The 14,309-nt window shown below is 38.3% G+C and overlaps 1 protein-coding gene, 1 long non-coding RNA gene and 1 pseudogene across 2 annotated transcripts; 1 reads left to right on the plus strand and 2 right to left on the minus strand.

Moving 5' to 3' along the window:
- Positions 1-1,921: 1,921 nt before the first annotated feature.
- Positions 1,922-3,440, minus strand: LOC129357803 (enkurin-like; annotated as a pseudogene).
- A 1,611-nt stretch (positions 3,441-5,051) lies between these two features.
- On the minus strand, positions 5,052-8,802 carry LOC129357798 (deoxyribonuclease gamma-like). Its single transcript, XM_055026798.1, has 7 exons — positions 8,790-8,802; positions 8,491-8,637; positions 7,457-7,566; positions 6,834-6,988; positions 6,076-6,172; positions 5,824-5,952; positions 5,052-5,265 (listed from the first exon to the last, which is right to left on the minus strand). Exons 1-7 carry the CDS (start codon positions 8,800-8,802, stop codon positions 5,053-5,055), a joined length of 864 nt encoding a protein of 287 aa, XP_054882773.1. The 3' UTR covers position 5,052.
- Positions 8,803-9,192: 390 nt separating this feature from the next.
- On the plus strand, positions 9,193-9,630 carry LOC129357804 (uncharacterized). Its single transcript, XR_008605616.1, has 3 exons — positions 9,193-9,272; positions 9,419-9,490; positions 9,580-9,630. It is a non-coding gene; the product is annotated as an uncharacterized LOC129357804 (long non-coding RNA).
- The last annotated feature ends 4,679 nt before the right edge of the window (positions 9,631-14,309 follow it).

Genomic DNA, 14,309 nt, shown 5'->3' on the forward strand with positions numbered 1-14,309 from the left:
AGTAACTCCAACAATGTGGCAGGAGGGTACAGACTGCATTTATTGAAAGAATAGTTGGTACAGGGTGTAACAGTTTTTCTTTCTAAGAAATACTGAAAGATTCCCTCTTCAATTTTGTGTACAAATTTATTTTACCTGCACATCATATGTTTAAGAGTCAGAGTAATGATTCATGATCATTTCTATTTCATGAAATGTTTTGCTACTTTCAAAAGTGAAAATACTTCATATTCATAGACTCATATTATGAGATATGTACTGCTAACTCAGCAAAAATATCTACTCAAGAGAATTAGATAATCTTGTCACAATGACAACTATAATAGCCATGGATTAAATAAAAGCCCTGCAGCAGAGAAGACAAAAATACCGATGTGTGATAAAAAAAAAATCTCTTTGAAACATTTTACACTTTCACATTATTCAATATTGCCCCAGTTTCACATGAGGGCAGAGGGTGAAGAGAGATGGAAGGTGGTATAATAGTTTCATGTCAGGGTGTGGATTTTTGTAACTCTACAATAAAGCCCTTTTTGGAATGCACGGTATGGCCTGGCCCAGCCAGGCTCTGTTTGACCTTTTTTCATCAATACGCGAGAGTTTAGAGCGATGCATGCTCCCACGACAATTCTCGGCAGGCATGCCTTTCTCGGCATAACACCGTTTCTATTGGTCGTTTTGCAATGAGCTGGATACGTCATGTAAATCAAATTCTTGCAAAAGCTACCGAAGCAATCTCCCCAGTGACCGCAGATCAGTTTCCCTCTTGGTTCTCTTGTCCCGCTCTCTCTAAATGCACTCATGAGTGAGGAAGCAAAGTTGTTTTTTTTTTTCAAAATAACATTGAGTAGTTGTGAAAGTTTTAATTTAGAAATTAAAGTGTAAGAAAAACAAAAATGGAAAGCTTGTGTGTCATATGTACACAAAAAGAATGACACCAAGGCAAAACTAGTTAAGACATTAGTCAGAGCTATATCTATAAGCAGCATACTTTGAGGTGTGTTAGTGAGTAATCTGCTTTTTTATTTGATTTAAACTACTGGATTTAATTATAAGGATCCATCATCTGAGTGTGAAACAAAATTCTGTGCTCTAAAAATGACAATATTCAGGCATATCTCATGGCAATGACTTACACAGCTATATGTTTGCACTGTGAAGAGAAAATAGATGTGAGATGTGTTTCTGATTTTTGAAGAACTCCTAAGATTCATTGTTGTTTTATTTGCGTATATGGCTTTTTTTTTTTTGCTCTATTGCAATGCATGCACCAACAAGCTGTAAATAATTACCATACAGCTCTTTTTGTTCTTGACCTAGTTCAATCATGCACCTGTGTTTTTTCTCACAGTGTTATCAAAGCACACCTGTTGCATATGTTAAGACCAATCTAGGAGATATGACTTCTAGTGACTTACAGCATGTTGAAATGTATTTGTAAACATATTTTGTAATCTTTCTTAAACAAAACCAAGAGTTATAGTGTTGTTTGTTGATGCCTGGTTATATTTTTTCCAGCCTGAGCCAGTTGTCCTATGTTAGCCTATCCCATTGATATCACAGTTCTACAGAGAAATGGTTGTGACATGATGGAAACACATGACTTTTTGATGTATGCTCAAAAATGAGTAAGCAGAGTAAACAAGTTGTATTACCTTGCAGGTCAGAAAATATACACATGGACAAAATACCTCCTGTGTTAATGACCAAGAAAGTCCACTGTGGTCCTGAAATCAATTTAAATTGATTAAAATACTATTATCAAAAATATATTACAATTTTTTTTTGCATATTTTTTTTATTGTAAAAATGAATATCAGTATATGAATGTTTTCACTGAAATAAAACTACAAAATAAGATTAATTTAAAAGCTTTAAAGATCACAGATAAAAGCTGTAATAAATGTAGAACATTTTATTTTTTTATGTATGATATCTGGAGTCTCAGGGGTTAAGGACATCCATTGGCATCTGCATCAGAAATGTAGATGGTTTTGAACTTTTCAAGCAGTCTTATATGCTTCTCTAGTTCAGTCAGTTGCTCCTCCATGTGGATCTTGCGGGCTTTCTGCGATGGGGTGTACAGGATGAAAGGAAGGCCCTGATATTCATGATGCACTTCATGCCATTTCTTCTTCAAGCCCTAACAAGAAGACGGGAACTTGGCATTAGACATTATTCGATATTTACATTCCTTTGACTTCCTCTGTCCAATTTTATTTACTTCACCAGAGGTTTTAGTTGTTAGATGTCTGTTGTTAAAGAAAACAAATGCTGCATACCTCTATGGTAGCTTTTCGCTCTTCCTCTGACACTTGTCGTGTGGCCTGCATCTCCTTTTCAAGTCTCGCCTGGTCATCCCTAGCCTGCTGTTCAGCTGCACGGCGCTGTTGTAAGTATGTGGGTACCTGACCATAATCCTGCAGGAACGAAAAATAAGCTTCACGTCCAACTATAATTTGCTCAAATGTTCAAATGGCCTCCTACATGGAAAATGTGGCTGTTAACAGTTGGACTTAGGGAGGTTCTGAATATTATGCCATGTTCAATTCATAAAGGAGATAACATCCGAGTGCTGTTGGTCAGTCACTGAAAGGTTAGGAGAGAGAAATAGCACTCATGGCCCAGGACTTGTCAACATTAGCCACACTTTTCAAAGAGTGAAGTGACAGGATGCAGAAAAATACCTTTTTTATGATATATTTGGGGCTAAGTCCAGCGCTTTGGAGAAGCTCTTTGTGTGCCTGTGCAAAGTCTACACGAGAGGGCTTAGGCTTCATCAGCTAAGAGATCTCTCTTGATTGGAGTCAGTGGTTGGTTGGCCAGTATATGGAGCGGTGGCCTTACTTTAGTGATCGTACTGGTTTTATGGATGCCTTCAGTCCCTGTCCCTAAAAAAAAAGCATATATCAGGTGGGTTATATTGACAGCACAAAAGCAAATCCTCATGCAGTTGGTTGAGGAACTAACTCTCAGGAGCTTTGGGGCGCTTTGCGTTTTTCTTGAGGTAGTTCGACGGAGAAGGCAATTCAAGTTTTGCTGGTCCCATCGTCTTCCAAGCCTGTTTGACTGGTTTCTGCTCAAGCAGAATAGCTGCCAGATGCTTGGGTACATACCTTTAGTAAGATATGATGACAGAATATACTCAATAACACTTGAGGAAAAAAAACAAACAAAAAGAAATAAAACAGAATTCTGAAATCTTAATTCAGTAAAAGTAGCAATATTTCATACTCATGTTACTCAATTAAAAGTAAAAACTATCGCATAAAAAAACTACTCCTAAAAGTTTTTTTATTTGTTTGTGTATTCGTTTGTCTTTCAAAAAGTTAGTCAAGTAAATATAACTACTTACCTCTGGTCACACATATAGCTTTAACAAATTGTTAAATAAATGTAACATTGCCTGGTTGTTGTAAGTTAGGCCCTGTTTACATGGCAATAATCCAACGAAAATTGAATTTTTGTTTCATTTCTATTAACACATTTACATGAAGCCATTCTAATTACAATCTTTGTTTACACAGTAACGGTACACATCGAAAACGTGTAATGCTCTCGTCACGCCACTAGTTGGTGCTAGGTTCTTTGAAACTAAGTGCGCATGTGTTTAAAAAACAAAAGTTTTACTTGAAAGCACATCGATTCGCATTTCCCCATCAGATACCGTTCCCCCAGATACCGGGAGAAAAACACGCACTATGTGCGTCAGATGAGGGTGCGGTTGAAAAACCCGCACCCTAATCAGGTGCTGATTGCGGTTGGAATCAGGTGCAATCAGGTGCACCGGTTGGAATCAGCAACAACGCTTTGCTGAAACACGTTGTTTGAGCTTTTACGGTGTCCGTAGTTCTCTAGATAAGAGTGCGGAACAAACACGTGTATTTTGCAACCTGGGTTTGGAGCGGCGAAGAGACGCTGAGGGAACCGTATCTGATGGGGAAACGCGAACTGTAACAACACCATGTCAGTAGTTTCTTCTTCTTCTTCTATGTTTTTGCGTCATACTCTGCAGGAGCTAGGGATTCCCAGGGAGAAAAGATCCATTTCCTCTGTTTACAAGACAACGGACACCTGTACGTGTCAGAACCATAGCACTATGGAACCCGTTTTCAATCTGGGCAATTTTCTGAGAAAACATTCGGTGGGTTCATGTAAATGTACTGTAAACGCAACAAAACGTCCATGCTCACCAGAAATTGTTGTGTAAACAGGGCCTTTTATCTGCAACGTTTGTGTTATTGTAAACAACAAGAGAATCACTCTTTTCTCACGTAAGTCTGGCAGAAATAAAAGTCAGTCACCAAACACAGTTTCCCAACACGTAGTGTGTATGTAAAGGTTTTTGTGAATTTGGAAACAGTTGTTCTTTATTCCCCAAGGTTATGGAGTAAAGAGAGGAAATAATGGATGATTCAGCAGCCTGAAATATTCTGTTCCCCCTCCATAAAATGGGAACAAATTATTTTACCTGCAAATGCTTAACTTTGCTTATTCCTCTCATCATCAACAATAAATCCCGTGAATTTGGTAGAATTTGTTCTTTGCTAGCCAGAGTTATGGGGGGGTAACCATATATTTCAGCTGGCTAAAATATTCCGTTCCCCCGCCATAAAATGGGAGCAAATTATTTTACCTGCAAATGCTTAACTGTGCTTATTCCTCTCATCATCAACAATAAATCCCGTGAATTTGGTAGAATTTGTTCTTTGCTAGCCAGAGTTATGGGGGGGTAACCATATATTTCAGCTGGCTAAAATATTCCGTTCCCCCTCCATAAAATGGGAACAAATTATTTTACCTGCAAATGCTTAACTGTGCTTATTCCTCTCATCATCAACAATAAATCCTGTGAATTTGGTATCATTTGGTCTTATTTTGCCAGAGTTATGAGGGGGGAACCATATATTTCAGCTGGCTAAAATATTCCGTTCCCCCTTCATAAAATGGGAACAAATTATTTTACCTGCAAATGCTTAACTGTGCTTATTCCTCTCATCATCAACAATAAATCCTGTGAATTTGGTATCATTTGGTCTTATTTTGTTTTCTTTATTCGACATTGAGTTTTCCACAAAAATACAGGCTACAGGAAGATCTAATAAACCATGAGTTTGGTAATGATTGATTAAAGTGGCTCAACGTCGCCTTTTTGTTGGCGTCTTGGATGCAAGTGATTGTCCTTTTCTCTTTTTTGCTCCAGAAGTCTTGGATTTTGATGGCTTGGTCATATTTTCTGATCCTGTTGGTTGAAATAAACAAAGACTGAATTTCACAGTTAATCAGATATAAAAATGGCAAAGTGATGCATTCATGATACCTGGGAAAAGTTTAATCCTCAACAAACCATAAACTTTAATATCTTCAATGTGCTTTTCAGTGCATGTTTTGTAAAGTAAAAGGAAGATAAGATAGTTTTTGCAAGTATAGATGTGAGTTTTGTGTATTGTGCGTATGTACTCATTAACAATGCCTAAATCCAGTACAACCAATTGATTTCAGTGTAGACCCACTGTATATATTTTAAGCATCAATTAGATTAACTTGAAGTCAGAATGACATTAAGATTTTGAGGTAAATGGAGGATAATCCTGACCAAAAAAAAAAAAAAAAAAATTCTAAAAAACTACAAACTGGGCAGGAGTTTCACCTTTCACCAGGGGAACCCTAACTATACAGCCAGGGCTGCAATGGAAACGTTTATATCAGGGTGGGAGAAAAGTCAAATAATTTAAAATTTGAGTTGAACAGTTATCCAGATAGATAACATAAGATGAACTCATCTAACGTCTATAAGTTTGTTGTCAACAAAATAAATGGTACCTTTCTTTGGGCTTTTTCTTTAGGGGATCTTTTTCTTGTTCGCGGTAAAGCCTTCTTCTTTGGTTTTACTGCTTTTTGGACAGTCTCCAGCTCCACCTCCACAGGATAATGATCACTGATGTTTCCAGCCTTGGAGAGTGAAAACATAAAATTATAAATCTTTGCACCTACTATGTGCTCTAAAATGTCTGAAAGTGTCAACCATTTCTCTGTGATGCAGTATTGCTAAACAATGATGACAATAAAGCATACGTTTTCGTCTGTTAGCCCAAACTCCACTTGAAAGTTGAAAGACTTTGCAGAGTCAGGAACAATGGCACCCAGCATTTCTTCCCCATACACCACAATCCTATTTGAAGAAGATAGTATCACAAAGCAGTTTATTGGTGCAGTTTTCAACATATCTCCAAATACATCTACACATTTACATTTACTTATAAAATTATTAGATAGAACTTTTAGCAACAGTAGACATGTTTTGCAGTTCATGATTTTTTAGAGGGAATAAAATTCAACAATACAGACTCAGTCAGGTGAAGAAAGTATGCTATTTTTAAGATCTAACTGAGGCAGGGCACAATCCTAGAGGTCACCAGGGTCTGATACTAAATAATGAGGGGATCTATAACAAAAATGACAAGATAAAAAAAATCTATAAAAATCAAGGTAATTCATGGGAGGTAATTTACTGTAACCTACCTGTAAACCTCAACAAGCTTAGACAAATTTTGAAATGAGAATATTGAAACATCCTTCTCTAGCAAGATGATGATTTCAATTTATTTCAAGGAATTAAATATAAGGAATTTATTGTTATACAAAGTGTGATAAAAATGTGCACAGTGTGTATTCATGACACACAGATGTGATGTAAACTCGTTATCTAATTCCAAGACAAAGTCATTTTTATTTTGTCCTGATTCAGGACAAAATAAAAGTAGCAATCTGTCGTTTTATTAATGTTGTAGAAACAAAGATAGGTGTCCTTGGCACCTAACATGTATCTTTACCTGTCGTAGGTGTTGTCATTATAATTACTAGTCGTGGTGTCAACATCGTCATCTATCAACCAGTAGAAGGGATCAGAAGAGATGCGGATTGATTCCTTTTTCTTCTTGGAAAGATATCGACCATCTGCGTTGAAGTCCCCCAATATCATGATATTCTGCCAAGGACAAAAAATAAAAGTCAAAACCACACATTACTGTACACAAGTATTTAAAGTAGTGATGATTGTTAGTGTTTGTAAGCAAAACAGCAATTTTACATTTTATCCTCCTCCCCCAAGATTTCTTTCATTAGTAGACTTCTCAGTTTAGTGTTAAAAGACATTAAAAAAAGATCCCACTGACCTCTTACTGTTTGTAATAACAGAAAAAGTCCATAATAAATGGGAGAAAACCATGGCGTTATTCAATGAGTGATTTACCAAGCACATTATCCAGCATCTCACTCACATTTTTAACAAGACAGTGACCCTTGGAGTTTGAAAACTCTCTCCTCTGAGTTACAGTGGAGAGACGGCTGAAATGATTAACTTTTGGCTGAATTTTAGCAAAGCTATTAATAAAAACTCTAATATTACCTTACAATTTTCAAGTTGCATATCTTTATATAGAATGTAACAACTTACATTTGTTTTCCACTGTCTGACAGCATTGACCACATCGTAAAGCTCATCAAGTTCCTTTACTGAGTCTTCTGGCTTGGTGTGGACCGGAATCAGGACCAGGTCTTTTACAACTGAAAGTGGACATGAAAGCAAATAACATAGACCCAGATCCACAGTGCACCTAAATAGATGTGAGCTCAAATAAATATTTAGGTTTAAAATAAGTAGAGGCCTCAGTTTAGTGTTTTCACATGTCATGTCAAAATGTCTCCTATTTCACATGATCTCAGTCCTTTTAAGCCCCAAATAAAACACAACATTTGACCATACATTCATAGCCGATATGTTTATAACAGTTATCCATAAGGTACAAACTGCAACACATACCACATTGGATGGACGGATGGATTATAATTGTATGCAGTAATATAGGAATCAAAGTATGTGCATAAAAGTAGCTTTCATTTTCAAACTTATACACATTTGGAAAATATTTAGTCAAATTTCATATGTTTCCAAACTGTGTAGAAACCCTGTCATATCACTGTAAAAAACTGACATATGGTAGTATTTAGTAATGATAATCTGCTCTCTCTGGTGCAGCACAGGACCATATATATTCATTACTGTATGACTTTCTGAAGTGCTCATTACAAGAACATTTTTCATGACTCACCATTAGATTTGAATGAAACAAATGTTACAGGCTTATAAAGATAAACCACAGTGGTTTGACTGCAGTGAAACCATGATCTTGATGATTTAAAAGAATTTAGCTGAGAATATGTTGTAATATTTTATAACCTAACCTATTTTATAACCTAACTTAAGTAAAACTATAATATTGTATTTTTAGTGTAGGGAGAGTAAGAGTAAGGGTTTCATCGTGACTTTTACAACTTATCTATCATAGAATGAGTCAAATGAATCTGTCATAAAGAAAGGTAGGATATGAAGACTGGCAAAAAGAGCCGTCATCATATCCTTGCAAATTGTCTGATGAACTGTTTTGTGCACTGTGAGCTGGCGTTTCATTAATGTGGAACAGCACACACCTGTGGAGGGACAGCAGAAGCGCAGGATGAAGGGCTCTCTTGCGAAGGCATCTTCATCTCCAACCTGATTGTCTTCATACTGATACTGAGCTGTAAGCTTGATCATCTCTTCTCTGAAACACAAACAATAATAATAAAGTTTGTTTACTGTATTATTAATACGATTTTAAACCTTCTTGAGTGCATGAGAAGTCACATTTCTGGAGGGATTTGTAGAGTTTTACTTCTCAGAATGCATCAGAAACTTCATAAAATTGTACTAATTATTTAAAGCATTGATTTAGCAGGGTGTCAGAAACATCTCTCAAACATTTTGGTCAAGATTAGTCAGATGTACATCCAAGATGAGGACCCCAGAATTCACAACATTCTCAAGGTGTTTTAGTAGATTGAGGCCTGCTCACTGTGGATCCCATTGGAGTTTAATGTCGGTGGTATTTTCAAAAAATCAGTTTGAGTTGACCTAACCTAAGTGGCATCACACATTTAATGACCAGAAGATTGAAAACTGGTCATTAAAGGATGGACATGGTCAGCAAAGTTGGAGGATAACACTCGGTTTATAATATGTCACTACGGTGTAACCCACATAAAGGGGATAGCCTTTTGGGAAATAGAGATTGGGTAGGCGGAGTAGTCTGCCTGGCCAATGAGAAGTTTGATTCCATGAATGTTTAGACCAATCAGAGAGCGGAATGCCACAGAGGCTCCACCTTCTTTCCCGTGTTGGCAGCGTTGATTGTGAGCGGGAGATCTGACGCTGATCAGACAGCTGAGCCAGAGTGAGAGTCTTTTGGTTTCTTTCTAATATCATTTATTGACTTTGAAGGAATTTTTTTGTTGTAAATAGTTATTGTTTAAATCCAACTTATAATTTAGAAAGAGTGATAAGTTTCAGAAAACTGAACTTCAGTTTTTCTGCTGTTAGAACCACTAAGATCAGTTGGAACTGTTGCACTTTCTGGCAGTTGATTGGCAGTTGTTTTCAGTTCAACTGAAGGTACAGCCTATATAATAATGTATTTTTATTTTACTTAATTCATTTTCTTTAAGTTAAAACTTAAAAAATATGCATTTTACACTGTCTAGTGCCCTCCGTGTCTGGAATGAGAGTCCCTGTCTAGTTGTTTTGAACGTGCCTCACTGAGATCGGTGAGCATATTTTTGTACCTTTCATTTGGTTTTTGTTCTTTTATCTTGTTGTCAAATACAGATCATTATTTGACCTACTTAGTTATTAAAACGTGAACCTTTGCTGAGTTTGTGTAAAATGTAATGTTTATTATTGTTCTTGGAAAAGGATTTTTCGAACAGTTATGAAACATAATAAGCTAGAATGGTTTAATAATAATTCTATGTTTCTGCTGGTCTTGTCTGTTGACAGATCAGGGTTTTTTTTTTGTTGTTGTGTTGTTTTTGTTTTTTTGCTTTTTCTTCTCTTCTCCTGGATTGTTCCTGGAGTGGATTCCCTACTGACTTTGATGGCGAGCCTTCCCACCTGGACTTAGAAAGATCTGGATTTCCTCCCATGATGAGAGCCTTCCCACCTGGACTTAGAAAGATCTGGATTTCCTCCCATGTTGAGTGAGACCTGAACCAGGATTTAATTTGATTCCTTTGTCATCTAAAAGAGATTAGAGCGCAAACTACCAGGATGCACCCAATAGATTTAAATTTGATATTTAGCACTTGGCCAAGTATTGTTGTTTTTATTTCATTTATTTTATTGTGTGTAATTTTATTTTCTTAATTGTATGTCTTGTCCACTTGTGAGTTTATGATTCATGTTACTAAAGCTAATTGTTTTTTAAATTCACTCAACCGTGTATGTGTGTCATTTAAACACCCATCGTGCTCCGACAGCCGAACCTATTGGCCCATCTACCTAAAACATATTGTACCCTTCTCAACTGTGTTACAGGAGAAGCTTTGGCGAGCCAGCCAGGAGCACGAGTGTGTGTGTTTAATTGTCAGACATCTTTCACGTATTGTTAGAGCTTGCTAAGTATTTCTCAAAAAAAAAAAAAAAAAAAAATGGATGTGGTACTCCGGGAGTCCATCCAAATTCCCCATTCTTTGGTTGTTAGTGGCTTGACAGGGTCAGAAATAGATGAGGAAGTATCAATATTTCTCCAGAAGTATGGTTCCATTAACCGTTACATTCACTTAGATGATCCAGAGTCCTACCCCACAAAAAGACTCGACCAGCAAAAGAAATATCCCATCTTCTGAAAACCCTCAGTCAGTGACGGCTACAGATTCCCCGATTTTGACACCAGCAAATAATCCAAGTAAGCCTCTCAACCCTTCCATTTTCAGTAAAAACCTGATTGATCTCAACCCCCCACAGACTTTGTCATTCTCATCTGAATCCACTACTACGCCAGTAATCGATGTTAATCCACATGCAGTTCAGCGAGTGGTGGTTGAGCATGTGGTGCGCAGCAGTGATACCTCATCCCAGTTTGCTTCACCCAGTAGACTCAGAGCTTTTTCAGGCAAGAGTCCACGTCCAAACCATGAAGCAGATTATGATACATGGCGTGCAAGTGTTGAAATTCTTATCAGAGATCCATCTGTGTCAGACTTGCATTGCACACATCGTATATTAGACAGTCTTCTTCCTCCTGCTTCTGAAATGATTAAACATTTGAGCCCACAATCTAGTCCCTCAACTTATCTCAAGTTGCTTGACTCCGCCTACGGGACGGTTGAAGATGGTGACGAACTTTATGCTAGGTTCATGAGCACGTTCCAGAATGACGGAGAGTTACCTTCTGTTTTCCTGCAGAGACTGCACACAGCCTTAAGCAAAACAATGAAACGTGGTGGTGTATCCGCTCCAGAGTTTGATCAACAGCTTTTAAAGCAGTTCTGTAGAGGCTGTTGGGAGAACGCTTTAATAGCCGATCTTCAGTTAGAACAGAAAGATAAACCTCCTACTTTTGCAGAATTGTTGCTCCTTCTTAGGACAAAAGAAGATAAACAGGCTGCAAAAATGACTCGATTGCGACAGCATTTCAACCATGCCAAGTCTGGCCACATCCACAGCAAGCAGCGTGCCATGTCACAAGTTCATCTTGCATATGACAAAAATGATTTGATAAATAAGACTGATCTTGAGATGCTCAAGCAACAAATTGCTGACCTCAGCCTTCAGGTGAAGAGCATTGTGTCAGAGAGTCAAAAGTCAAAACAACTTAAGCAACAAAAGTCTGTTCCTCTAAGTGTCACACATGAAGCCCATGTGGTGAAACCAAAAACAAGCCGTCAGCATCCTTCCACAATTAAAGCAAATGGCAGACCACGTCCCTGGTACTGTTTCCAGTGTGGAGAGGATGGCCATGTTGTTTCAGTCTGTGAAAATGCACCAAATCCTTCCCTTGTAGCAGCTAAGAAAAAACAGCTGAAAGAAAAGCAGGCTGCTTGGGAAGCCTCTAATGCTTCTCAAAGTGAGACACATTTAAACTAGTGTCTGCTCCCATAGAGGGACACATGGGAGCAGAGATACAAAATTCCAGTCCCAAAACCATGAAAGCTGTTGTTAAGAGTGTTGGGGTAGAAAGGTTGAAATTGCCACATGGCCTGGTGGGAACTAAAACTACAGCTCAAGTGTCTATTGCAGGGAAAGACACAAACTGTCTGTTGGACACAGGTTCGCAAGTCACAACTGTGCCCCAGTCCTTTTATGAAGAACACCTTTCTGATCTGACCATTCATTCTTTAAATGATTTGCTTGAAGTGGAGAGTGCTAATGGCCAGTTTGTTCCCTATTTAGGATATGTTGAGCTTACCATCACTTTTCCTAAAGAGTTTGTTGGCTCTGATATTGAGAGCGTAGGCATCTTTGATGGTCTGCATATTCAGCTTTCTGTAATCTACACACAGACGAACAGAACCATTCTTTTTGCGAACCACAACAATTGGAGAAGCAAATGGAGACTCAGATTCCCGTATGACTTCAGAATCTAGGAGTTCCTGTATATGTTGTCTCACAGCATCTACATCGTTGGGCACCTGTTCATGGGCTCTGCAGCCCATGAACAGGTGCTTATAGGCACAAACGCACTTGATGTTCTTTATGCGGATTACCAGAAACTTTCATCTTTTCAGCCTTTGATGAATGGCTATCAGGCTGTTCTCAAAATACTTGAGATACGACAAAGGGAGCTTATCCACAGCAGCCTTGGTTGTGCAGAACTAACAGGCAAGCTGCCTAAAGTTGTTCCTGCAAGGCAGACCGCTGTTGTTGAAGCTTTTGTTCCATTTAATCGTTTGAACATTCAGAGAGATGTTATTCTTGAGCAACCATCAGCTTCTTCTCTACCGAATGGTTTACTCGTTTCAGCGATTGCAGTAACTTTACCAAGCAAACACTCATGTCATATTCCTGTCGTACTGAGAAATGACACCAATCATGACATAGTCATTCCCCCCAAAACCATTGTGGCAGATGTTAATGCTATAGTACAGGTGTTGCACAAAGAACATACTGTCAACGACTCAAAACTGTCCTAAATTTCAAGCAAAGTCTTCCCCATCACTGAACTTTGATTTTGGAGATTCACCTTTATCCACTGAATGGAAAGAGCGAATAACAAAAATGTTAAACACCATGCCAAACGTTTTCTCTCAGAATGACCTGGATTTTGGCCATACTGATAAAGTGAAACACAGAATCAAGCTCAGTGATGAGACGCCTTTTAAGCAGAGAGCACGTCCGATACACCCCAACGATGTAGATGCTGTGAGACAACATATACAGGAACTCCTAGATTCTGGAGTCATACAGGAATCTGAGTCTCCATTTGCTTCTCCAATTGTTGTGGTTCGCAAAAAGAATGGTTCTGTTCGTCTGTGTGTAGATTACAGAAAGCTGAATATGCAGACCATCAAAGATGCCTACGCTCTTCCAAAACTGGAAGATGCTTTCACTGCACTTGCTGGTTCTAAGTGGTTCTCCGATCTAGACCTCAAGTCAGGCTACTATCAGGTCGAAATGCAAGAAGCAGACAAGCATAAGACTGCATTTGTGTGTCCAGTTGGATTCTGGGAATTCAACAGGATGCCACAAGGAATAACAAATGCGCCTTCAACCTTCCAAAGACTGATGGAAAAATGTGTTGGCGATATGAACCTAAAAGAAGTTTAGTGTTCATTGATGACTTGATTATTTTCTCAGCCTCCCTGGAAGAACATGAACAGCGCTTGCAGCGTGTTCTTGAACGATTGATGACATATGGTTTGAAACTGGCACCAGAGAAGTGCAAATTTTTTCAAACGTCAGTAAAATACCTTGGTCACATTGTTTCTGAGAAAGGAGTTGAAACAGACCCTGAAAAAGTTTCGGCCTTACAGACTTGGCCGATCCCCACAAATCTTAAACAGCTTCAATCTTTCTTAGGATTTGCTGGATACTACCGACGGTTCATTCAGGGGTACTCTACTATTGTAAAGCCACTTAATGAACTAACGTCTGGTTATCCACCACTCAGAAAGCTAAATAAGAGACAGAAAATAAATTCGAGCTCAGAGTATCGCAACCCAAAGGAGCCTTTGGTGAGCGGTGGACACCTCAATGTCAGAAAGCTTTCGATGACATAATAAGTAAGCTAACTCAGCTCCAGTCTTGGGTTTTGTAGACCCCCAGCTTCTGTATGTCTTACATACAGATGCCAGCACTGTTGGCCTTGGGGTTGCATTATATCAGGTTCAAGATGGTCAATCTCGAGTCATAGCTTTTGCGAGTCGAGGACTTTTAAAGAGCGAGAGGAAGTACCCGGCTCATAAGCTTGAATTTTTGGCTCTTAAATGGGCAG

The sequence above is a fragment of the Poeciliopsis prolifica genome, unplaced genomic scaffold (assembly GCF_027474105.1).
Source record: "Poeciliopsis prolifica strain line A6 unplaced genomic scaffold, Auburn_PproV2 SCAFFOLD308, whole genome shotgun sequence".
NCBI lineage: Eukaryota > Metazoa > Chordata > Actinopteri > Cyprinodontiformes > Poeciliidae > Poeciliopsis > Poeciliopsis prolifica.

Coding starts and splice junctions, on each gene's coding strand:
- LOC129357798 (XM_055026798.1), bottom strand. Junction 7,567..8,490: donor CTTCTGCTGTCCCTCCACAG/GTGTGTGCTGTT, acceptor GTCCACTTTCAG/TTGTAAAAGACCTGGTCCTG. Junction 6,173..6,833: donor AATGACAACACCTACGACAG/GTAAAGATACAT, acceptor TTCTTCAAATAG/GATTGTGGTGTATGGGGAAG.